The sequence below is a fragment of the Phlebotomus papatasi genome, chromosome 3 (genome assembly GCF_024763615.1).
Source record: "Phlebotomus papatasi isolate M1 chromosome 3, Ppap_2.1, whole genome shotgun sequence".
Classification (NCBI taxonomy): Eukaryota; Metazoa; Arthropoda; class Insecta; order Diptera; family Psychodidae; genus Phlebotomus; species Phlebotomus papatasi.
Window position 1 is genome coordinate 47,357,755 of NC_077224.1, and position 25,839 is coordinate 47,383,593.

At 33.6% G+C, this 25,839-nt stretch overlaps 1 protein-coding gene across 1 annotated transcript in view; it reads left to right on the top strand.

Moving 5' to 3' along the window:
• Nucleotides 1-25,839, top strand: part of LOC129808023 (fibronectin type-III domain-containing protein 3a) — a 191,039-nt gene that overhangs the window by 10,324 nt on the left and 154,876 nt on the right. The window contains exon 2 of the mRNA XM_055857674.1: nt 21,877-23,017. Within this exon, the coding sequence (XP_055713649.1) occupies nt 22,396-23,017 (622 nt within the window). The 5' untranslated portion in view covers nt 21,877-22,395. The remainder of the gene's footprint in view (nt 1-21,876; nt 23,018-25,839) is intronic.

Consider the following 25,839-nt stretch of genomic DNA (forward strand, 5'->3'; position numbering starts at 1 on the left):
TTTTGGAAAGCTCTCGTGAAATGCCACTTCCCCTTCTAACATCGCAAGTTCATAAAACCACCGCTAGGGGCGCTATTATTAAAAAGAAAATTTTTAAATCTTATAAGTTAAATAACTCAAAAATTCCATTGTGCATCGGGCTGAAATTTTAGTATGTTGTAGCCCTTGATTATACCTATCAAACAAAAAAAACCTTAAGTCGATCCATAACCCCTGACCCGAGCTATGAGGGGTCAAAGTTCGAACATTGACCGACCTCTATCTCCGGTTCTAATTAACATAGCGACCTAAATTTTACCTTTTTGGTTTCGTCTCGATGAGCACTTTCAGATGGAAGTTCAAAAAGTCACCACAGGTGGCGCTGTGATAGCGGCAAAATTCATCGAAATTCAAAGTCACTTTTCTCAAAAACGGCATTGTGCAAGTTAATGAAATTTTACTATGTTGTAGTCCAGTCTAGGACGTTTCCAAAATGGTGCAAATGCGCGCTGTGGTTAAAACAGAACCGGAGATATGAGGGGTCAAAGTTCACAAAATTCAAAAAATCATATCTCCGGTTCTATGTGACCGATTTTGATGAATGAGGGCTTAAACGAAAGATCTCACCAAATGCTACAACTTTCTAAAATATTTGAACTTCGTGGGACCAACACCAGGGGCGCCACAGTCGAAAAACCAATTTCAATATCACATAACCTCAATTATCTCGACTGTCGCTGAACCGATTTTGATGATTACTTCGACATAATTGTAGAGGACATTTGTCTCTACATTTCGTCCATACATCATTTTCCACTCAGACTATGCTATCACTCCGATTTTGCCGTTTAAGTGTGAAAAAATTGATTTTTCCCATAATAACGCTTTGAAATCACTCAGATGCCAATTTTACTGCCTCTACTCCACAAAGACACTTAAAATATGGTTTTAAATGGAAAGTCCCACAAAATACAACAATTCTTTGATATAGTTGAAGTTCAATAAATGAACACTTGGGGCACTCTGGATGAAAAAACAAGTTAAGAAACAAAAAACCTCGCTTATCTTGGCTTCTGAGTAATCGATGAGATCATGTTCTATAGGAAAATTATAGAGTACATTCTGGTATACATTTCACCCATATATTACTTTTGTGCCAGTTCATCCAAATCCTTGATATTTTGGTTTAAATACAAAATTTGTATAATTTCACGAATTTGATTCAAGATAACTGAATGACGTCCCACAACTTCAGCTCTAAATCGAATTTGCATGCACTCCGAGTTAGCTCACGTTAAGAATCTCACCTACATAAGCCGGTTAGGATTATCTGTCCCTTTTAAAAATGATTTCATAAATTGACTCCCAACCCAATGGTAGGCACACTTGCATAATTGTATGTGCATAATTCCGTAAGGTATATATTGCAGAAGTGCATAATGCCGGGACTTAGTGTTAAAGGCTGTTTGTAAAATTTGGTATTTGTTTACATAAAAAATACTAAAAAATGCAATATCCAAGAACTAGGGGAAAGTACTCTCCCAAAACGTTCATGCCTTCGAATAATGCGAATTTCCTTTAATTTTCTTAAGAGATTTCCACATGATTGTCACATAATTATCAATAATTGATAACAGGATATTATCAATTTATTAGGAAAACTTAAAGGAAATTCACATTATTTGAAGGTATGAACGTTCGAAGGGAGAGTACTTTCCCCTACTAGCTGGTCAAACTAATCACCACATAATTTTAAATAAATCAGCTATTGATACAGCACAAACTTTGAATAAATTTGTTCTAATTCTACTATAGAGTTCTCCTGAAATTCTCTTCTTAATCTCTTCCTTTTTATTAAGTAACTCATTTATTTCTAAAGTAAATTTTGTGAATTTGAGCAGTATGCAAGGTTCATCACTTTTGTTGCGCATTGTTGTAAAGTGATCATGTTACGAACAATGTGAAAAAAGTACAAACTTTTACGAAATTGTTTGTGTGTTATACGATATACGAGCATTTCATAAGTCCCCAATGGGAATTCAGAAACGTTTACGAACAATTTTACGAAATATATTTTTTTTCTATGTATATTCAAGCTATTTTTTTTCAGAAAATTTGAATAAATAAATGACAAACATTCCCTTCACATTATAGTGTAACAGAATGACTTCAATTTGTCCACTTGATAATTTAAATTGGTCAAAAGAAGTCCAATGCAGACTTTGAAAATGGTTCATGTGATCGGAAGACGTGAAATTTTGTCATGATTATAACACGTGAAATTTTTAAGAATCTCAATTTTCTAAATACAATTAATTGTGAATTTCTTTCTCGTGATTTTCTTATTTCCATTCCCTTCTTTTGCTAGAATTTCAGTCTGTCACAATTTTTATTTGAGAAGACATGTTTTTTTTACGTTTTTGTATTACATGTTTTACATTTAAATTCAAATTTGTCCAAGGATTTGCCTTTCATGAAGAAGTAGCACTTTATCTACTCTTCAATATATAATGGTGTGTTTCTCTTGGTATATTTGTCTTCCCAAAGATGGAAATTTTTAAAGATGTTACTGCGACGTAAAAAAAAGTGCTCAAATAAAATGATTAAATTCAAAAATCAGAAAGAACGTTTATTTTTCGTTGATGTAGGGTAAAGTGATATAATTTGGAATTAGTGTTACAAGTTGGACAATTCGCCGGTACAAGTTGGACATGACTTTTTTCTTGATAAATACAGTACAAAATTTGTTTTTAAGCACAAGGAACCAAATTATAAAACTAAAGCATTAAAAAGATTAAAAATATACAAATAAAAATGAAGTACTAAATTTATCAAGACAAAAAGCCCTGTCTAAATTGTACCATTGTCCAATTTGTACCACTGTCCAACTTGTACCACTTTAAAGTCATGTTTAGGCCTGAAAGATCTATTACTGTTCCGTATTACGGGAGATAGATAAAAATCTTAAAATTTGCAATAGTTTTTTTTTGTAAATTAATCAACGAAATATCTCTAAGGTATAGGAAATTTGTAAAAGACTAGAATTTTCGAAAAAAAAAGAATCAACCGCACCTAATCTATTTTTTGTTTTATAAGGAACTAAAATGCCACTGTGAGCACTGTGACTCAAGCTTTGGGTATGATTCCCTCATTAACTTTTCTTTTAAAGAATAATAATTAAAGCTGTAAGTGTTAGATAAACGATAAAAAGTAATAAAAAAAATAAAGAAAATGTAAGGAGAACGATAAAGATTAAAAGCAAAAAATTTAACAAGAAAAAAAAATAATAAAGGCACTGAAATAATAAATAAAAAAAGGGTTTCAGCAAGAGAACTGTAAAGAATCTCAATCAAAATTAAACGTCAAGATCGGTCGGCGAGAAAGAAACAAAGCAAGAGAAATTAAATATAATGAGGGGAAGTGCAAAAATTAGTTAAATGATCTGTAATAAAATAAATAATAATAATAATAAGCATTGCTGACAGAACACTTTGCAAAATTTACGAAATTAAAGTTAGTCTGTGGTGCTCATTATTTTTTTTAACATTGCATTTTATTTAAATTTTACCATGTTGATATTTAGATTTATTTAGACCAAAGTACAAAATTGTATTCAACTTTTTCCTGAAAGGATATGTTAAAGGGTTAAATCGATCGTTGCAGTATGAATGAGACACACTGTAATTTTTTTCTATGAAAAGAAGGAAAAGAAGTATTAGAAGTCGTCTCATGGAGTAAATTTGAACTGGATATTTTTGGTTAAATGGTAAAAAAAGGTATTTGGGCATGAGAGGAAAATTTAGTGGGATAGACGAGAAATGGATGAGGGCTTTGAAAAATAGGTGCAGAATGTGATGGATATTCAAAATGTGGCACTCACTTTTACATGCAAATTCTAAGAAAAAAAAGACAGATAAAAGGGCTTGTAGATAAAAAAAAGAAAAATCTTTAGGAGTATGGGAAGAAAGGGGGATGAAAAAGAAGAGATTCATCATCCAAATATTGGCGAATTTTCCATCAAGTTTCTTCTCTTTTCTACAACTCTAACTCTCCTACACCCACGTTTCTTTATTTATATTCATTCATCGAATCTACCCCCCATTTTATGCCACTTCTTCGTTTTCTTATACCTCTTGTCGTGCTACCTTTCCCTTCTGCCATTCAGCGTTACAACCTTCGTATCCTTCTATTTGACTACACCTTTGATGATGAATGGGGTGAAAGTGTGAGATTGCATATGGAGATATAGCGACAGCACAAAAGTATAGTAATAAAATTCAAAAGACGGAGGAAGAATGAATAGCAGGGAGAATCAGAAGATTTAAGCGAAAATTGAAGAATAATAATTTTTTTTTGTCTTTTCGGTGGTATACATACAAAATTTTGCACACCGCGAAAGTCTCACAATTTGTGAAGCGTGATTCCTCCAGTTATACAACATTAGTAACATTATAATGCATGTAATTCAGTTTTTTTTTCTATTTGTAATTCTTTCTCTCGCGCTATTATTCATCAACATTTTTACGAGGTGGCAGTGTGAGAGTGAGATGGCGAGAACGGGGAGAAAAAAATCATAATATTGTTGTGTAATTATGGTTTTACACATTTATTGCTCTAACTCAAAGAGAAAATTATAATATAATGATAATCTTTGAATTTTGAGTTAAATCAGCCTAGAACACTTTCAAAATTGGTATTCCAATGTTGGGTTGCCTGTCCTCTGAAGTGGCTAGAGATAAAACGGTTAGAGATATTCATTTATGGTTTTCGTAGGCAATTCATTGAAATTCTAACGCAAATTCTCAGTTACCGTATTACCTTATCTCATACTTGGTGGCACTAGGTGAAAATAATACAAGAAAATTGAAGAAATGAAACGAAAATACGATAAACGGTGAGCAAAAAAGAAAACTGTACGAGAAATTAATCGTATAGTTTTTTTGCTCATCGTTTATCGTATTTTCGTTTTATTTCTTCAATTTTCTTGTAATATTTTCACCTAGTGCCACCGAGTATGAGATAAGGTAATACGGTAATTGAGAATTTGCGTAAGAAGTGCAATGAAAATCCATAAAATTAAAGAAATACGGTGAGCATTTTACTGTCAATGTGATTCTGCCCCTTCTGCCCTAATAAGGATATATCACCTTGCTCTTATAAATTAAAAACATTTTTTTCATTTCTTGTCTAAAAGTTTCTTACCGTTCTGAAAAGCATCTTATAGCATTTTTCTTTACATGTTCAAGAGGTTCAAGAACAGAGAACAAAAACATGAATTAAGTAATTCGTTTTCAGTTCGATTTGTAATTTCTGGGACTCCTTAGAAAATTAATGTACTTGCCCTTTCCGTAGTATTTCTTCCAAGGTTTTTTCTATCATACATACCTTTTATGGGGTTTTAAAGGTAAAAAATTCATTGAGTGTTGGAACTTTTGTGGTTTCGAGCAGTCTGCGAATTTGTCTTCGCATTTGCTTTTAGTACAACTAATGTGAATCTCATGTGAGAGATGATGTTTTGTATCATCAACAAAATAATAGTGAAATAGTGTGACTAGGGGGTAAATTCAGGTAAAAATGAAGCATTTAAAAAAGAGAATCTCTTCTCGAGAAAAAAAATTGATTTCATGTGTTATTTCACTTCTTTTTGTCTATTTTAAATTGGTTGAGAAAAAATCATAAAATGAAGGTACCTGAAAGAAGTGTCATGCAATTTTATAAAGCTCCTCTTCAATCAGACACTGAAGCACAATGTTATATATAATTTGCTTTTTTTAAGTATGTTATACATAGGTGTAGTGTCGTGATTTATAACTCAAAGTTACAACAACATTCTAAAAGCGGTTAGCTTTTTTATGACATTCATTTTATTTTAAATTGTTTATTTGTGCAGAAGCTTGAAAATTTGAATACAAAAAGGTTTTTTTGAATTTTATGTAGAGGACCATTCAAAATTTTGAATTATGGTTCAATTTCTTCAGTACTCACAGTGCAACCATCCGTTTAATTTCAACTAAAAAAAAGTATACAAAAAGCTTGGAGAAAATTCCTTGGAGTTAATTGAGCAAAGATTATTATTGTAAATTAAAAAAAAGAAAATATAGTCATTATTGTCAAGTAATATTATAAAACAATGTCCATTAGAATGGATATAAAGTGTAAAATAATGTGTAAATTTAACCCTCTGGGACATGCATTAACAATATTAGATGAGAATCTCTAATGGTTCTGCTAAGTATTGGATAATGTTTAGTTCTTCATGATGTTTCGTGGAATGTAAAGGTGCCTGGAATTTTATTTTCTGCATATATACACTAGAGACTATTTTGAGAATCTTCCTATTTATCTATTTATCGATTCAGTTCATGTTTTGTGTATTACTTTCTTCCTCTTTGCCCAAGTGTTTTGTGGCTGATGTTGTGTGATTTTGATGGAAGATGTTTGCGAATGAGTTTGAAATCCCATTGAAATCATTTATTCAGTGGTAATTTGTGGTTGTATATACTATCCTTATCGTGGGATATATTGGAATCCACTTGTCTAAAGGGATATTTTCAAATGGTAATTCAAATTTATATACATATACTGGATATCTCAATTTTCTCCCTCAATAAATTCTCTTTTCCTGGCGATGATTTAAGGTGAAATGTATAAATGGAGACACAATGAGAAAATTTCGTTGGTAGTGTCTTTAACATCCGTTTGTACTACATTATCTCACCTCTTGAATTTTATTTTGTACAATGTTATGACGTTTAATGAAAATACTACAAAAAATGTATACCTGTATAGCTCTCTTTTTTCCAAACCCTTTTTGTATTGTTTTAGTCTGGATTTAAGATGCTGCACAGAAAGTTTAATAGGTTGGGATATTTTTTTAAACAATTGCATTAAAGTTATTCAAGACTAAAGTGTTTGTGTGGGTCGTTTGTAAGGTTCGTAGGGTTAAGATGGTGATGATAAGGTCACAAAATTTTGCATAGGATAATTATGGACGGTTGCTTTCGCCAATATTTGTATTTAGTCTCACGGGGAAACATAATTGCTTTCACTTTATAAATATGTTTATTTAATTAAGTGGATCATATTTCAGCACACCTTACAAATGAAGGGACAGTGTAAAAAATTCAAATTTACAAAATGTTATTAGATTATTTATAACAGTTTATAACCGTCAAATTATACTAAACAAAATGAAATTATTGAAGGTACAAACTTTGAGAATTACATACAATGTGAATACAATATTGAGCCCAAACACAAGTAGATTTTGATTCTCCAATAGTGTCTTGGATAAAAGGGAAATGGAACTCTATTTGAACAAAAAGTCGTTGATGTTCGAAGTATTCAAATTCAATTTCGAATTTTCATACTAAATTTTCGAACAAGGTGGGGAAAATTTATCAAATTACATACTAAAAAGCTGGCAAAAGAGTTACTCAGTGACTATGGAGTGATTAAATATTTGGACAAGAACAGTAAGCATCTCTGTTCTGTTTTTTTTCCTCACAAAAATGTGAAGACCGATATATTTTGACACTTCAGCACTTAGAAATTCGAACAGGATGTATCTCAGCCACCGTGAGGAATTATCAAAAAGTAAGAAAGTCTCTTTTTTTGGATCTTCAAATAGATTTTCGAATTTTTCAATATCTACTTCTGTACGGAAAGATTAGGTCAAATAAAAAGTCCTGGGGTGGAATGATAACTTTTCGATACTTAATCGATTTAGATGTCGATAAATCTATATCTGATAAATTATGTGAATGTCGACTTTTTATGCATTGTTGGGCCATTCATTGTGAAATTCTTAAAATAATGTGATTGTTTATAAATATCTCTTTCAGATACAATAAGTCCTACTATCGTTTAAATTTTTCAGAATCGACAGTTGATAGTATCGAAAATAAGTTATCATATCACCCCTGGTTCCTTTTAAGCTTTATTTTGAAGATTCAATTAACATGGTTAGAATTATCTGATTTAGATCAAATATGCACCATTTTGTTCGATAACTTTCGTCCACTTTGAAGGCAATTTCATAATTTTACGATTGAAAAAGTCCTATAGGGGAATTCTGTAACAGTATGACAATGTCATATGACAAATTTTATAAATATCATGTCGTAAATTAGGATAAATTAATTCAAAATCAAATTCAGATCACTTACTGAAAGCTTCATAGAGCGACTTGGAATGCTCATTCGATGCTCACTGGCCTTTAACGTTATCCTACTCCCGAATTTATAACGAGAATTTGTCATATGACATTGTCATATCGTTACAAAATTCCCCTACTTGTCCCTACTGGTGAATAAGCTGACTAGCTCATTTTCACCAGCCTCTCTTGTGGATAGTTCTGTACCATTAAGAAAATTTTGCAAATTCTTGAAAAGGTGATAATAGCTTGGTGCGATAGAACCTCCCATCAAACCTCTCGGAACTTCTGTTAGAGCTGAAGTTAAAGAGCTCATTCGAATCCGCGAGATCTTTAGTGGCTGAAAGAAATTCCGCAATACGAAATGTGTAATATGAACATGTAAAGTACGGAGATTCCGTAAATCCTATAGAAGGAGCAGATCCCTTGTTCGTTAGCCTCAAGTTCGTGATTTCCCACAGGGGTTGGTTACCAAATTGCCTATCACTTACTTGAATATACTAGGGTCTACCAGGCATCTAGCACGCTTGGAGGTAAATATAGGAATTGAGGGAAAGACGGTAGTATACTGAAGAACACATGGAATTTTCTCTTGTTTTATCTTCATTTTGAAATGCTCTAAGCATACAACTTGCATCACCAAACGCATATTGTCTAAGAACTTTTTTTTTTTTTTGAAGAATGTTGTCATCTTGGAAACAAAGTTTAGTAATTACTCTTTCTACTTATTCTAAAGGGGAATTCTGTAACAGTATGACAATATCATATGACAAATTTATATTTTTTATGTGATAAATTCGGAAGAAATAATCGTAAATCCGACTTGTACAAGTTACTAAAAGCTTCGAAAAGCTCCTTGCAATGGCCATTCGATGTTTACTGAATTTTAATGTTGTCTTGCTCCCTAATTTACCATGAAAATTTGTCGTATGACTTTGGCATACTGTTAGAGAATTCCCCTTTAGGACTTTTTGCTTGACCTAATATAAAACATACCACTTATGGAGAAAACGGTGAGCGATATGAATCCCTATTCACCCCACCAAAATACTTATTTTTCAATACAACTCAGTAACGATTGTTTTTATTTTTGTATTTTTGTCGAATAAAAATCAACATTTAAGCATTAAAACGGTCTTCAGACTAGAGGTTTAGAACAGTTTCCGAAGGTCTCAAAATCCTAAAAGGCAACGAATTTTATTGCTTTTTCAGAATTAATTAGGTCATTGGTTCTTAATAATCCAACCCTAAATTCCAATTCTAAAGTATCTTGACTGATAAGAAATTATAACAGTTAAGCTATATGGCTAAACCTTAGGTCTGAAGCCCGTATAACTGACAATTTACTGAATGGTTTTAACTTAACGTTTATAACCGTTTTAAGGATCTTTTAATATTAAAGGTCAATCTGCTTTTTAGGGCCTATTCTTAAACCGATTAAGATAAGTTTAGTTTCATTCGAACGCTCTCGGATTCCTTGTATAAATTCGGGCTTTTAGTATTTCGTTAATTAATAGAAAGTCAATCTAATAATGCTATCGCATAATGAACCAAGAAAATTCTGTGAACTGAAAACTGATATATTATATCTGCAAACAAATGGAGTTGTCTAGACATGCATTTATTGATTTTACTGCTCAAACTCAAAGATGAAACAGTGTTATAAACCGCTTTTTTGCAACTTGTTACCGGGTTATTAGAAGTCAAACAGTACGAGATACCAATTTCCGCTCTGTAAGTCAATATTATCCAAAAGTATTTTTCACTTTGCTAAAACAATTTTTTGTTTTATTTTGAAAATTCATTTATTGCAAAGGCCTTGACAGACCTGAGGATTAGCCGAGAGACGGCTTAGCGTAATTATATTAGAAATAATAGTCAAACTACATTTCCATCATTTTCCACTAAGTCGTCTCTTTGCTTAAGTCGTAAGTGTGTCTAGAGAATAAACAGGTATAGGTAATTCATACAAATAATTAAAGGAAAGCTTTATCTTATGTGTTCAAGAATTTCTCAAAAACAGACGTTCTGCCATCCCTTTCCTTATACAGAGACAGGATTGTTAGTCTCATGCCCCTTAGAAATAAGTCCAGTGAAGCGTACTGGATGCAATTCGAATACCTTTAATGATAGGAAAACTTATAGTGTCATAAAGAGGGCTTCAACAGGAGAGACTTGAATATAAGACGAATACTCTATCACATGAGCCATAGAACACTCACTCAGAGAAGTAGGAAAAGCTGCACTTAAAATTCGAACTTCTAAGTTCTTAGCAATGCTTCTTGAATGTGATTTCAGAAAATTATAACAAAAGCTTTGTAAAATAAACCTTCAGGATATTTGAATTTCATTCGGACATTTAAGTATTCTGCAAGTATTAATCACATCACTATTACTCCTTTTTAAACAAATTGTTTTATAAATTACTTCACATGTTTTTTTTTCTGAACGCTGTAAGGCGTTAGCTGTGACACCTCTTGATACTTTTTTTTTTAATTTTTAATTAAATGTGTACGTACAACTTCGCACACTTTCAAGTCAATTTTTGGGAACTACCCTTCAAATAATGTTATTCAAAAACCGTGACATTTTTTACGAGAATGTTCCTGATAGGATCATTAACTGAACTAATCTACTGACTTGACGTGTTCAGATGATGGAGGGGCATGTTTCAGAGCGTCATGATGATGATGATGAAGGTGGAAATGAAGAGAAGGTGAAAAAGTGGATGCACTTTGTGTTGATAAAAGAAACGATGGAGAATATGTACAATAGTGAAGACTTTAAATGTCTATGTACTGAGTTGGTGGTTATATTGAATTGCTTATGGCGGCTGCTGCTACAGTCTTATGCTTGGTTTAAATTAATAGAAGATATGTATATATAGAGGAGACAGGGAGAAAAGTGAAAGTTTCTATTTTTTTTCAACGTCTTGTGTGTGAATTTGATTTTTTTCTCCGTTGCACTTTTTTTTTGAATCTATAGGGGAAATTGGGATAGATTCGCACAATTTTTGAAGGTGTGAATTTTATATGATTTTCCAAGAATATAGTGAATATTATTATAAATTTGCATAGCTCATGTTTTTACCCTTATGACTTAAAGATCAAGATCAATTAAGATGTTGCTCTCAGGGTGGAGTGTTGTCTCCTTTGTTCTGTAGCAGTATGACAATGTCATGTGACAAATTTAAATATTTTATGTAGTAAATCCGGAAGCACTAACCATAAATCCGACTTATATTAGTTTCCAAAAGCTTCATAGAGTTCCTTTCAATGGCCATTCGGTGCTCGCTGGGCTTTTATGTTGTCCTACTCCCGAATTTTACTGGACACTGGGGTATAGCGGGAAACGGTAGCGGGGGCAAGAACCGCCTTCATTGGTCCCGAACCTACTTTAGGGATTTCCTTGCAAGTGAGAAGATCTATTATACAGGAGGTTCTATTAAAACTTCGTCAAACGGAATGGACCGGACAAAGGTTTGTAGCGTGTCCAACTGTTTATGACTAGCTCGGATAAGAAAAGGACAGAGTACCTGGTGGGAGGTAGTAGCTGGAGAGCCTGGTAGATTGTTAATCTCCTAACCGGTCACTGTCTAAATAAACATCTGAATAGGATGGGTGTCCAATGTAACATAATGTGCAAAGGATGCAACTGTGAGGTATTTAACTGTGATAAATCAGAACACAACTGTGTTATAAAGATAGACTCTATTGGGCGACAATCCTCAATAAAAGTACCTGTGATAGTAACAGAATACGCCTGATAAAATCCCTTTCAATATAATAAGTGGTAGCACAATGTACCTGCAAATAGACAATACACCGTGAGCCTTATCCCGCTCGAACGGCGAAAATCCAATGAGTAACGGAATGCACAATTCCTCAAGACAGTTTTCCACACGGAAAAGCACTTCGATGGCCCATCACTGGGTCAGAATCTTCAAGATTTGCGGAACAGAAATAAAAACGCGTCTTTACATCAAGAATGCTTTATTTGAAGAGGGAGAGCTTTTACAGTGTTGCCAGAAGGGCGTAAATTCTCGCAGTCTTGCCTGAAAGGCACAATACAAAAATGGCGGTGTCCCAAAATGGGAGACAGTGGTGAATTTGAACTGACAATTCAAAAGTAAACAAAGAGACTTTCCCACAGCAACCAAACTGAAGACACGGTCCCAGCTTATGTATAGACGGGTGTTGCTGGGTAAAGCGGTGCTATCTGATGAAGATCTAACAAGATTAAAGGCGCCCTGCTTAATGGAGTTTATCCAAAAAACGGGCTGGCTTGAACAATCTTGCCCTTAATAGGGGTTAATTTAATTATAGATGCATAATGGGCCCAAAAGGAGTCCTGTTCTGGGTGTAGCGGTTCCGCGAGAAATCGCCCCCACTGTAATGTAATCTAATCTAAGTTTCTGGAAAATAACTGGGTTTTCTAGGAAAATAAATATTGTGCCATTGTGCACTTTAACTTCTTCTTAAATACCTGGGGTACATTCGTACATTCCTAGGGGTAGATATGAACAAATATGGGAATTCTTACAATTTTAGGAAAGTATATTTTTAATTTCTAAACTATTTTGACTACTTTAACAATTTCTTTAATAAGAATGCTTTACAATGAATACAAATAATTTTAATTCTTAGAAGTTTTATATCTGATAGAAAGATAAAATTGTTCAAAACTGCCCCTGTGCGGATCTACCTCATTTTCCCCTATTTATACACTCTTTTTGCTTGTGTTTTGTGATTTTTTGAAGGTCTTTGTTGGATTATATTGTTAATCTTGTACCCGGATCTTAAGTAAATCTCTCTGCAATATGAATTTTCAACCACTGATTTCGTATCAAAAATAATTTTGTCTTTAGAAAGATGTTGAAGGTATGAAGTTTAATTTAATTTATCATGAGATAAAATTGAAAAAAAAAATCTCAATGAAATGATTGAATGACAAAGAAATTGTGGTTACGGGGCGACCAACAAAAAAAATAAGAAGTATAGAAATATATTGTTAGTGAAAAAGTCAATATATGTATGTATGGACGGAAAATATACAGTAAGAAGAAGGGCAAAGTGAGAGGAGATTCAGTGTATCTTTCCACATATCAATTCTTCATCTTGTTATTTTTCATCTAGTACCTCTCTTCTGTGGCATCCCCCTCCTTTGCAATATTTGCAAAAATTCACTTTTTAGTGAGAGTGTATACAGGAAATATGATTTTCTTTTTTTTTTTGTATTCCCATCTTTTATTATATCTTGTCTTGCAAATGAATTGCTAGAGTATTGAATGGTGTTTAGTCTCATTTTGTTCTTATTATACCATCATTTCTGTGGTTTTTGGAAGATATATTGAATGGAAATACAAGAAACAATGGTGGAGAAAGATATAGTTTTACCTTTTTGGTAGATTTCCAATTCTGAAATAATGCAGATTTTCCACTTGATTTGACCTTTCTTTCATCACATTGTCATTAAAATGCAATTTTGTAATATTCCAAGAATGCATTCAAGGATTTTTCCTCAACAGTTTCTTGACTTGTTTCACGTGACGGATGAATGAGCTTTATTGTGTTGGTCTTCGAATGTCTCGCTACTTCTTGGGTATGCTTTCTGTTGTTTCCAAATAAAGAAATTGATTAAATATATCCTATATAAATGTGGTCAAGCATTATTTGGCTATAGGATAATAAAATTGTTTAGCAATCCAATTCAGAGGGAAAAGTTTTGGTGTACGGAATTGGACAATTTGATAAAATTCGGTGTAATTTTTTTTAATGTTTACCGGTTCATAACCGATTTGAACTGATTAATACAATATAATTTGAAGTTTTTGAAAGGGGTAGGAAAGAAGTAAAGGAAAATATAAATCATGTTAAAGACGCTAAGGTCAGCAGATAGGATCTTGACAAGACCCCAAGTCGGTATCTATAACTGTTTGGCCCACAGTCCCTGATATGGACCAGCAGGACCAGACTGATGCACAGCTGATTTTGACAAAGAAAAGTAATAAAAATAAATTAAAAACTCAGCGATTTTTACTTCGCTACTATACTGTTTTTGAGTGTAGGGTAAAATTAGGTAATTTGGAACCATTTATAATTTGGGACATTTGTGACTTTCTCATTGTTTCAGATGAGCAAAGAGAAAACAAAGACCGCGAAATAGAAGAAAAAGGCAATTAAGAAGAACACAAACAGCTTTTCTTCCTTTTGAATTTCCAAAACGGTGAGAAAATCTCAAATGTCCGAAATTGTAAATCGTTCCAAATTATCACATTTTACCCTATTACGGTTTACTTCCTATTTTAAATGCTTTATGGAGCACAAGAAAACCATCTCAAAATCGAAATTTGATTATAAGAACATATTTCAGATTGTTTCAAGTAATTTTAGTGAACTATTTTTAGTAAAATTAGTTTAGAACATTTTAACATTTGACATTGAAAACAATTTTGTGAAACAATTTTTAAATCATATATTTGAAAAGTAAAGAAATTGAGTCATTTTCAAAATGTCGAAAGAGAAGACAAGGTGAGGAAACGAAGAAAACACCCTTAGAAAAGATCTATTAATGGGGGGGGGGGAGTTACTAAAGACCGAAAGTCGATGTCTCATACCTTCTGTCTTATGGGTTGGAAAAATATATAGGGGGTTTTGCAGCTTCGTAATGTTTTAGCTTAGTATAAGTTGTTTTTTTCCAAGTTACTAAATGAATTTCATCAATGGTCGTATATTCTAATAGCTAGTCCTACATCTCATATTTCCTGACAAGCTTGGTAGCCTAGGTCTTTTTTCCTGGGTCCAAAAGGCAAAAATAAAAAAAATGGACCTAAAATTGTAATTCTGATGTGAGATAATTTGTACATTTTTTCTCACTTAAAGTGTTTTTCGAAAAGAAAAACAACTATTCCAACTTATAAAGGGCTTATCAGGGTTAATATTTACCGTGAAAATCTTTTGCTCGAAGGGGGTCGTTTTTGTGGATGGAGGAAAATTCACAAAGATTATCACTTTTGCAGATTAGGAAAATTGAATATCGCAGCTTCGTAAAAACATCTCAAAATTATTGACAACCGACTTTGAGAATTCATCACTGTTTTTTCTTCACATAAAAGATTCCACTGTATAAGTTCACCAGAAAATTGGGATATTAAACAATTTTCACGAAAATCTTGAAGGAAAGCAAGCACTTTCCCATTAAAATGAAACTGCATCAGATGCTTTTTGTTTTACTTCTGTCAAATCAAACATTAAGCCTAAATCTGCTTATCGTAGGTGTGATTCTAGGTCATTGTCCTTGCTTTTTGAGCATTTTTCATCCAATTTGCTTTGTTTTCAAGCGCAATTTTCCACATTTTACTTTAAATTGGTCACACTTCCAGATTAAAGGTGTTAGAGAAAATCTGAGGATTAAATTAGGTCTGATTAGTGCTTTCTGATTTGTGCAGGGATGAAACCAGACTGCTTATGGTAGATGTGATTCTTTGATTGCCACTTCGGTGCATCTTGAGTATTTCTCATTTAATTTTTATTGTTTTAAAATGGAACTTCCAACATTTCAGTTTAATTTGATGGCTGGTCATTTTCGAAATCAGTTATCTCCAAAATATGTTCTGTGAGATCGATTAGTTAGAGAAAATTCGAGGATTACAAGAGATGTGATTATCAGAGAATCACACCTAACCAAGCACTTAATTGACTGTCAGAATGCAGTGCAGAGAAAGTTTTCTAAGTGTTCAAAAACATGTGATAGAAAAATAGCATAAAATTGATTTCTTAATGCGTGATACCTCCTATAAACGGTGAAAACAAGTAGATGAAAGTTCCACCTAGACAGTGACGCGCAAATTTTTGTGTCCGGTGTAATGTTTTCTGAGATAATGAGGCCTACATAGGCGGGCAAAATGTTGTACGAAGCTGAGCAAACCAGGACAGCTTTGTAAAAACCTCCACTAAATTTTCTTTTTCCTTTAGAGAAAAATCCAAGGATTTCCAAGAATTGTGTGAGGCGGAATTGTGAACCTAATAAGTACACTGAGAAAAAAAACGGGGGTGCGATTAGCTTTTTTTCCTCATAACTTTAACACTTTTGAGGTGTAAAAATATAGGGGAAAGTCGTCTGCCTTCAAACGAAAAATGGAGTTCCAAATTTAAGATTTTTTTCTGAAGAATCCACAAAATGGATTTTATTTTCTACTACACCAAAAAATTCTCTTGTTCATTCGGTGTATATGATTACCTCATTTAGCACTCGCAAGTCCTCAGTTTTTCCTTCTGAGGAAATTAAAAAAGTGATGTCGATTTGTATGAAGGCAGCTGGCATAGTCTGCCTTTAAACGCGAGGCAGCTACCTTTAAATGTTTTTTTTTCACTGAGAATACTGAATCAATAAAACTAAATGGCCTATAAATGATTAGGTTGAAGCCTAACGCACTCCCTAAAATCATTACTGCAGTCAAAAGACATTACACAATAACTTTTACTCACATTTTTCTGAAGAACTGTTTTGCACTTGAAAATTTGGAAGAAAAAGCCATTGAAATTGACAATTGTCAACTTGAAACATCCCGGCCGGAGCAAGATAGCAGGTTATAAGTATTTGTATGACGTTCGTCAGAGAAAAGTAGGAGTTCGATTTCACATGTTTTGATGTATGGAAAGATAGGATTTAAAGGCACACGACATTAGCATTTAAAGGCTGCTGCAGAGTGATATTTGCAAATTTTTGCCACCCACAAAAATTGTGTCATCTGAACCAAAATGTATTAACAGAAATATTAAGCCTGATTAACCTTCTATGTGTCACAATGGAAGATTTATTTGTAAAATGATTTTTACTATGAAAAATCACATGATTTGTGGAACATCAAAATTACAGTTTAGAGCTCATTTTCATTATTTTTGATCTAGCATCTAGGAAATAGGAGCTAGGCTCTCCATTTTTTGATGATTTGTGAGGATGATGGATAGCTACCTAATAGTTAATAGAATATAATTTATGCTTTTGAGAACAACGAAAAAATCGCAACATTTGAAGGCTGCTGCATTTAAAGGCAGACGACTTTCCCCTATCAACATTTTTTAATGTCAATTTTACACATTTTTAAGGGTAAAATTAACATAAACAAGGGTAACTTTAACCCCTAATATACCTATAAAGCATAATATTTACACCGATTTAACTTTTTCGGATTTCTCTCACTCACAGTATATGAGATTTTTTGGCATAGTGGTATAATTGATTTGGTTTTTGTAGCATTCTGTAAAAAATCTTAAATCTTGGACATGATTTTCTTACCAAATCAGTACCAATCGGGACCAACGTAGTCGTGTCTGAAATTTCAAGGCCTTTCAATTAAAACTAATCTCGACGAAATCGGTTGAAAAATAAGCAATTTAAACTAAAAGTTTAACATCTAACTTGAAAAATTCAACATGACTGGATTATTAATTTTCAAGAATTCAGTTGCAATATCCGTGAATTTTTTGTAGCACACAATCCTTAGTTTGAGGGAAATTTTGATAGTAAATTCTTAAGATAGTGAATGCTTGTTTAGTAGTAAAATATTGCCTCAAAGTCTCTTTCACATTATTTCTCCCACCTCAAGTCAAATACAACGAGTATTGTGCCATAACGTGTGAATAAGGGATTTTGTTGGTTGGCGGGGTCCTTCTTCATCATCTGGAGGGTAAATGGATTGTCGGTGGAAAAAGGTCAAAGGGTTGAATGGTGGTAGCGTAAGAGTGTTAGTTCCATAAATCACAATATTGTGTATGAGATTTCGGTGAGTGTTTGCTATTTGTTGAGGGTGTTACACATTAATTCGTTTTTCGTTATTTATTTATAAAAGCTCGTTAATAACGGGTGCAAGATTATTATTTTTATTGTGGATGATGAAAAAGGTTTTCTCCCTTATTTCTGTCTGAGTTAGATTGTCAGTTGTTTTCGATAAGATGAGATTATAAAAAAGCCTGAGGTGTTTGTAAAAAAAAAAAACAAAACAAAAAGATAAAACTTACCATAATAGACTGACAAAAAAAATCAATCAAATCCCCTGATTAACCCCCTAAGTTGTTTTTAATTGTCTAATTTCTCATTCTCTTTGTTATCACGCTTAAAAAAAGTAAAAGAAAGAAAAAACAAGCGTGGGTTGCATGACAGATTAAGAATCATTTGGGAGATGAAATGGTGTGACTGATAGCAACGACCTATTGCTGAAAAGAAAAATTATAATCAACTCAAGAAGTTTTTTTTTCTTAAAGCCTCACAACCACAACATCTTATTGATTACTCCTATATTGCCTTTGTGATTTTTGGGATTCTCCAATATCGCGGAGATGTATTTTTGGTGTGGTGCCAATCCACTTCTTACTCTTTCACAACACTCCACGAAGGCTCAAGAAGTGACGTGGTTTGAGATAGAAGATTTCGCAGAAAATTACGTAAAATTCTTCTTTTTTTTGGCTCTCATCAATCACGTGTAGAGAAATTTTCGCAATGAATCCAATGAGAGAATTCAGTAATTTGATCAAAATTCAATTTTTTGTTCAATTTTTGTCTCTTTACATGTTTTTAATTTGTGAAGTAGAAGAAATTGATGTATATAAAAATTATAATATTTTTTAAATCGACGCACGGCTCAGAATAGGGGAAACTGGGGCACCACCAAACACGGGGTACCACCAACCACTGCGATTTTTTAATCGGATATTCGACTTCAGAGGATAAGACCGATAGGAATTTATAGGCACTATAGGGATGCTTGTCCACTGAAGGAATGGTCGAGATAGTCCAAGTAGTTTAGAAATAAAAATTAGTGTTTGGTGGTACCCCGTGTTTGGTGGTGCCCCAGTTTCCCCTAAGACTCAAACAATTGAAATTTCTGGGTACTACACTCAGTCCCGGTATTAAGTACTTCGGGATTATGCACATACAATTATGCAAGTTTGCCTACCATTGGGAGTCAATTTATGAAATCATTTTTGAAATACGCCTGAATGTATACTATGTTGCGACACGGGAAATTTGAAAACTTTTTGCTACTTTTTCAGATTAAAACTTTAATTGCTTTTATTAAGGTGATTTTTTTAAAAATATTTCAACCATTTATTGAAGAACTCTGGCCAAAAAGTACTGTTTGTTAATGCATTTCTATTAAACAGTTGAATCTTCTTGTTTGATCTACTTTTACTCCGCGCGAAATTCGTTCTGCGGAAGATTTACTCAAAAGAAAATCCCTGCGGGTATGCAAATTTTCTCGATGCGTAATGCCATTTCGCGCGTTTTTTTCGGTCCCGAAAATGTGCATAATACCTGGATTAAGTGTACAGGCAATTCCGGCTTGAGTGTAAATGGTTTGAAAGAAATTATATGAATTGCCTACTATATAACAATCCTTTATCAAATAATTTTTAAAATGCCCCTAAATGTATCCAATTTTTCTGTGTCACTGGAGTGAATTCGCGGGCTTTTATTTCGGTTCCGAGAATTTCTTTCAAAGCGGAACTCCCAGTATACTTGACATCCTTTATCTTTTTTCTGCCTATTGTTGCTAATAATTCTTTATTCTCGCGTCGTCTTAGCTTTGGTAAGCAATCTCCAGAGTAAAAACTTTACACACACAGAGAAATTTTGACTCTAAATTTAAGAATATATAAGATCTTGGGAACTTAAATTGGACATGAATCCCTGAGGCGTTTAAGTTTAGAAGCTCTGAGCGAAAGAAATGGACTAGAATCCCTAGCTTTTTCAAGTTAAGAGATCGGGAACTTAAGTTCTGCATTAGCCGGAAAATGAAAAATGTCTACAGATTTGCAAATTGCAACTAAAACGAAATGATGAAGGATTCAGAATTAGGGCATTGGCATTCATTGGATGGGATTTGAAATTAAATTCCTGGGTGTTTCTGTTTAAGAATTTTCCATTTTTCTGTGTGTACGAAAATCCCCTTGAATCATTCCTAATAACAGTTTTTCAAGGTCAAATGTTAAAAAGTCATTAGAGAGCCCAATTATCAAGCGAATGGGGTCATATTTGGGCTCGTTGGAAAGGTCTTGGAATTTCCTATAAAACTGAAGCGATTCCAATCGCTTCTGGACCAGTAATGAACCGGTTCATAGACGATAACTAATTTTTATCCGAAAATGAATTCTATTAACTTTTAAAACAATTTTGAAGGATCTTTTGAATGATATATAAATCGGTTGAGAACCGGTGAATGATAAATGATGCGAAAGTACTTTTGAGGTATAGCATCAAAATCACGGGTTCGAGTATTTCGCAAAGCGTGGGACTTTTTCCTCAGACAATGCCGTCTGTGTAAAAAAAATGATTTTTTCCCTCAATAACGTTGCGGAAGTACACAGATGCTGATATGACCGCTTTTACTCGACTACATTATTTAAAATAAAGGTTTAAAGGGAAATCCTTACAAAAATTCAATCATTCTTTAATATTGCTGTAGTTCATGACATAGACAAGTCGCCCGCTCTGTGATAAAAAAGCGTGTTCCAAAACAAACAAATTGAATTATCTCGGCTAGGGGGAAGTGGAGCATCTTTGAACGTAGGGCACTTGAAATTGGGGTTTTACACTTATGTTTAAATATAATTGAACCTTATTGAGAAGCTAAATTACATTATGATATGGCTCAGTTCCACTAAAACATAGGAGAGAAATCTCAATTTCAAAGGTGCCCCACTTCCCCCTACCGAGCAACCGATAAGATCGAGTTTCTGGGCAAAATTATAGACGACATTCCACTATCATCTTTCTGTCAGTTCATTTGCATCTTAGATATTTTGATTTAAATAAAAAGTTTGCAATTTTTCAGAAATTTTATGCTAAATTGCTGTATAATACGGAAGGGTGGGGCAGTTTCACACAGCTCAACATTTTTTCAGGACTCATTTCCTAAATAAATACGAACCATATTCAAACTTACTATGTTCCATTGGTTTCTCTTAAGTATAGATTGTTTGAAAGTCTCTATAGGTCATTTCCTAAATGATTATTTTTCGTCCTAAAAATCTTTATTTTTGAAACTAATGCGTGCATGAAAGTACCCCAAGTTCCGCTATATCTCATCTTTAGTTCCAAATTGAATTTGCATGCAATCCAAGTTTGCTCACGTTAAGAATCTCACCTAAAATAAACTGATCTGAGGTTATCTGTTCATTCTGGTAGATTTTGAAGTGTTTTGTGATTCCATTATAATTACTTTCAGACCAACACTGAGAGAAATCCGAAAAAGTTAAAATAACATTCCGGAAATGTTAATTTTACCCTGCAGTATTGATCCGAAATCGGTGTAAATATTACCCTTTTTAGGTGTATTATGGGTTAAAGTTACTCTTTTTTCATGTTAATTTTACTTTTAAAAAGGTGTAAAATTAACATTAAAAAATGTTAATATATTTTTACACCTAAAAAGTGTTAAAGTTTTGAGGAAAAAAAGTTAATCGTAGCCTCTTTTTTTCACAGTGTTAATAAACCAAAAAGAATAACACAGTTTATTTGACAAGTTTTTCGGAATAATCATTGCGAAAACAATTCATGTGCTTTATTGTATTGAATTCGGTAGATCGAGCACTTCGCAAAGTGTATTTTACTTGACTACCCCTTTCAGAGGAAATTGAGAAAATGAACATGAAAAAAAAAACGTAAAAAAGATATCCAGGTGGTTCTATTCTTATCAAATGATTATTTCTAGTGTTTTTTTGTTTTATTTTTCATCTTTGCAGATATGGAATCTCAGATAGAAATCAAGTTGTGGAGGTATTTCAGCGGCAACACCGGCAACTCGTAACAGCAAGACCTATTAATTGCTGTCCTACAGTATTCTTTTTGTTCTTTGATTTTTTTTCTGTTACTGATTGACACTCAAAGACAGTATTTTTTTTCAATTTATTCCTCATAGCGCAGTGAGGTATAATTTTGGTGAAAGAAAGAAGAATGTGAAATCATGTACATTTTTCTTGACTGTTTGTATCGCTGTTGGAACTGTTTTCAGATTATGGTGACTGATAGTTAATTAATTGAGTGGACATTTTTGTGTTGTGGGTGTGGGAAAGTCCGCTAAAGACTTTATGTGGAGGTTTTTTTCCACGCAGTTTATTGTTACATTTTATTACAAGTGAAGAAAAAAATAAGAGATCGCGAAAAAAATTAAATATTCTACTGAGGGAAATTGATGTGAATTGAGGGGGTGAAATTGGTGGACGGGAAGGAGGTGTTTGGAGAAAAAAGAAAAAGAAAAATCCATGGTGAGAAAAAGTGAGGATAGTGAAAAGATATCTAGGGAAACCCACCGAATATTAAAAGTGTCAGAAGAAACAATTTCGCCCAATTTGGCCTCAAGTGTTAGTTGGAAGAGTAAGACAATGGCAACAGAAGCCTCATCATCTACCACTCAGGCTAATGCCACATCAATAACGGCAATCACGACGGCTATTGCCGTAGTGACACCCACAGCTAGAGCCACCACTTCCGTCGCGATGACCACAAGCTCAAAGATGGCCAGTCAGGCCACAATATCCACCACCATGAAGATTAGTCCATGTCAGGCACAGATGCCACCTCCGGCACCGCCTCAGCCACTCCATGCACGTCCCATGCATCCTCCAGTGCATCCTCAGATTCATCATATCGGTCCGGCTATTCCCATTCCGCCGCCAGGCGGAGGTGGTCCTGCCACTGCCGCGGCGGCTCCAGCTGGATGGCAATTAGTGGACTCGGTATTCCACTTTGGGCCAGGCTTCGAGCCACAGCCCTATTGCCCCAAACACTCGCAGGGTCCACAGCCCGGACATGTGGTCTACTTCCACGTCAATCCCGGCGTCAGTGTCACCTTTCAAGTGGCTGGCAACAGGGAGGTCGTTCGCGGTAAGTCAAGTTTTTATCTTTCAATTACTTTTTTATTTTTTTTGGTTATTCTCAATATTCTGTGGAACAAAAATTCTCTCTTCACTTTGGCAATGATCCTTCGTTAACAATTTACAGGGTTACTCATAGAAATTTAAAAGATAACTAACACCAGAAATAAGAAACTATCTTTTTTTTTCGAGTACCAAGCCGTTTGCAGAGAAAAAGACAGAAAAATTGTTTGTGATAATTTTCGTGATTTGTTCATTAATAGCTCCCAACTGTTGTTTCCAATCTGATCAGTGAAAAATTAGACAGAAATAGTGACAATATCCAAGATAATAGACTAACCAAGAACCACTGAAGAAGACACGATATAGTGTCGAAAGCTCTGGAACCTTGAGTGTTTTAATTTTGGATTAAACCACCTCACCGACGCTCACCGGAAGGACGATTTTGTCCTGAAACAGTAGAATAAGAAACTATCGACTGTCGATTCTGAAAAATTTAAACGATAGCAGGACTTCCTGTAACTGAAAGAGATATTTATCAACAGTCACATTCGTTTAAGAATATCACAATGAATAGCACATCAATGCGTAAAAAGTCGACATTCATTTAATCTAACAGATATAAATTTATCGATACTATCGATTCGATAGTGTCGAAAAGTTATCATTCTACCCCAGCTTTTCTCGCTGAATCAATTATTTTGATCGGCGGAGATTTTTCTTTTAACTCTTCCGTCTCCTTTGAGACTCTGGGAACCCATGGAAACAACAATGTTTTTAGACTATCTAGAATCGATAAAAATCCGATTCTTCTGGATAATTACAAACTATAAGGATGTCCAAATCTAGGATATTTTTTGCAGAATCCTAATTAACTCCTGAGCTTAGATATTTTTGGTTAAAAATCGTGAATTTTCGATTTTCTGCTTCCTTGCAGATATCCTGATTTTTTTTCATATTTCTAGACCAGAATAAAGAAAAACCTCTCGGGGCCAATAAGTATGATAACTAACAATTACAGATTACATAAATTCGAAAAACAATTTTTTCTTGAATTTAAAAAAAAACTTGTTCAAACTTTATGGGTACGCTCGTACCCAAAAATCTAGAGGTCAAATGTAAGGTTATCCCGCCAATGCCCGCCATTTGCTTTTTGACACCAACCTTGTAAGAAAATTCCAAGCGGGAGCGACATTTTTGCCAATATGCCCGATAATTTTGACATTTGGCAGCGAGGAAGATTGCTTTCAAGGAAGTTTTTCCTATTCTTCCTGATTTTGGTGAATTCTGATTGTCCAGGAAGTGTTTTTTATGCTTTTGAGAAAGCTTAATGCGTCTACAATAATATCGTGTTGAGTGAAATGTGTTTAAAAGTATTTTTGTCTGAAATATTTTGAGGAATCTGTTGGAAAGCAGGAGCTGGGTGTCCTTTTTAGCACTTCCTGGACATACCACAAGATACTGGTCAATAATTCACCTTGTTTTAGTTATCAACATCGTACAGGAGTCCTTTAACACGCACAAATAGTTTACAAAATCGATAATATTGGTTTTGAGAAAATTAAAGTTTGTATCCTTTGCGTTCTTTTGGGGACGAGAGTTCCCATGAGTTTTCCAATTTCCCAGAGGAGGAAAAAATTCTTTCTCTGTAAAAGTATCACATTTGACCACTAAGAGTTACAATAAAGTGGGTTTTACTGAAATTCGTTCGCTGGATATGTTGTGGTCCGAAAAGAGTTAATTATTGATTAATAAATCTTCGGATGGAGAAATTTTGGAAATAAAAAAAAATGGAATATTTGTTTTGTGTGAATGAAATTTATGACTGTACGGCGTTATCACACTTGTACATTAAAATTTTAATGTGATTCACATTAATTGTCGCTTGTGAGCGTCCAAATATATTATTTGTGTCTTTGAGTCACTTAATATTTGGGGTTTTTCTATTTATTGATAAAGAAGTGGACTTGGCCTGCAAAAATAATTTTAAATTTACCTAAAGCATAAATATTTTTCAAATTAAAAAATTAAAGAGAAAATCGCATTAATTTTTCGCATTAATGCTATAAATCAATTTATATCAAATTTTGCGGGCCAAGTCTACCTTTTTATCAACAAATAGATCAAATTTTGAATATAAAATGATTCAAACACACAAATTACACATTTGGACTCTCACCAGCGACAATTAATGTGAATCATATTAAAATTTTAATGTGCAAGTGTGATAACACGACTGAGTCTATATTAGGCCTTTACTATTTTTCAAAATGAAAAATTAACCCATTCCTTATCATGGTATTATACATCATACGCAAATTGAGTGACTTTAGATAATTTATTACAAGGCAATTGATATTCGAGTTTCAGTCGGGAATGGATTTTTAGTCACTTTAGTCCTTCAGTTACTTGGAAAAAATAGCCGGACAGAGATGGGAATACATTTTGTTGTTCTTTTCTCGCTTCACGTGAAGTCATGCAAAAATTTTGCTAAAAATGGCGGACGGAAAATGCGACATCCCGTCGAATTCGTTAAAATTGACCTTTATCCTCTTTCCTGATTTGAATTCTGGTTGCCAATGTGTTTTCTTGGATAGTTACTCTATCTAAATCAATAGAGTTTGTAATGAATTAATGAACAGAATTTAAATTCAGTGACCGTTAAGACGCGTGTTTGAAGGCGGCTCCCCGTGCCCTCTTAATGGATAATAATTATTTCTTTTCAAAAAAAATCATCTATTAACCAGTAGGAAACTAATCCCAAAATATGAACATTCTATCTAAAGTATTTCTGGTACATTGACTGAATGGGTTAAACGATTATAGAAAGTG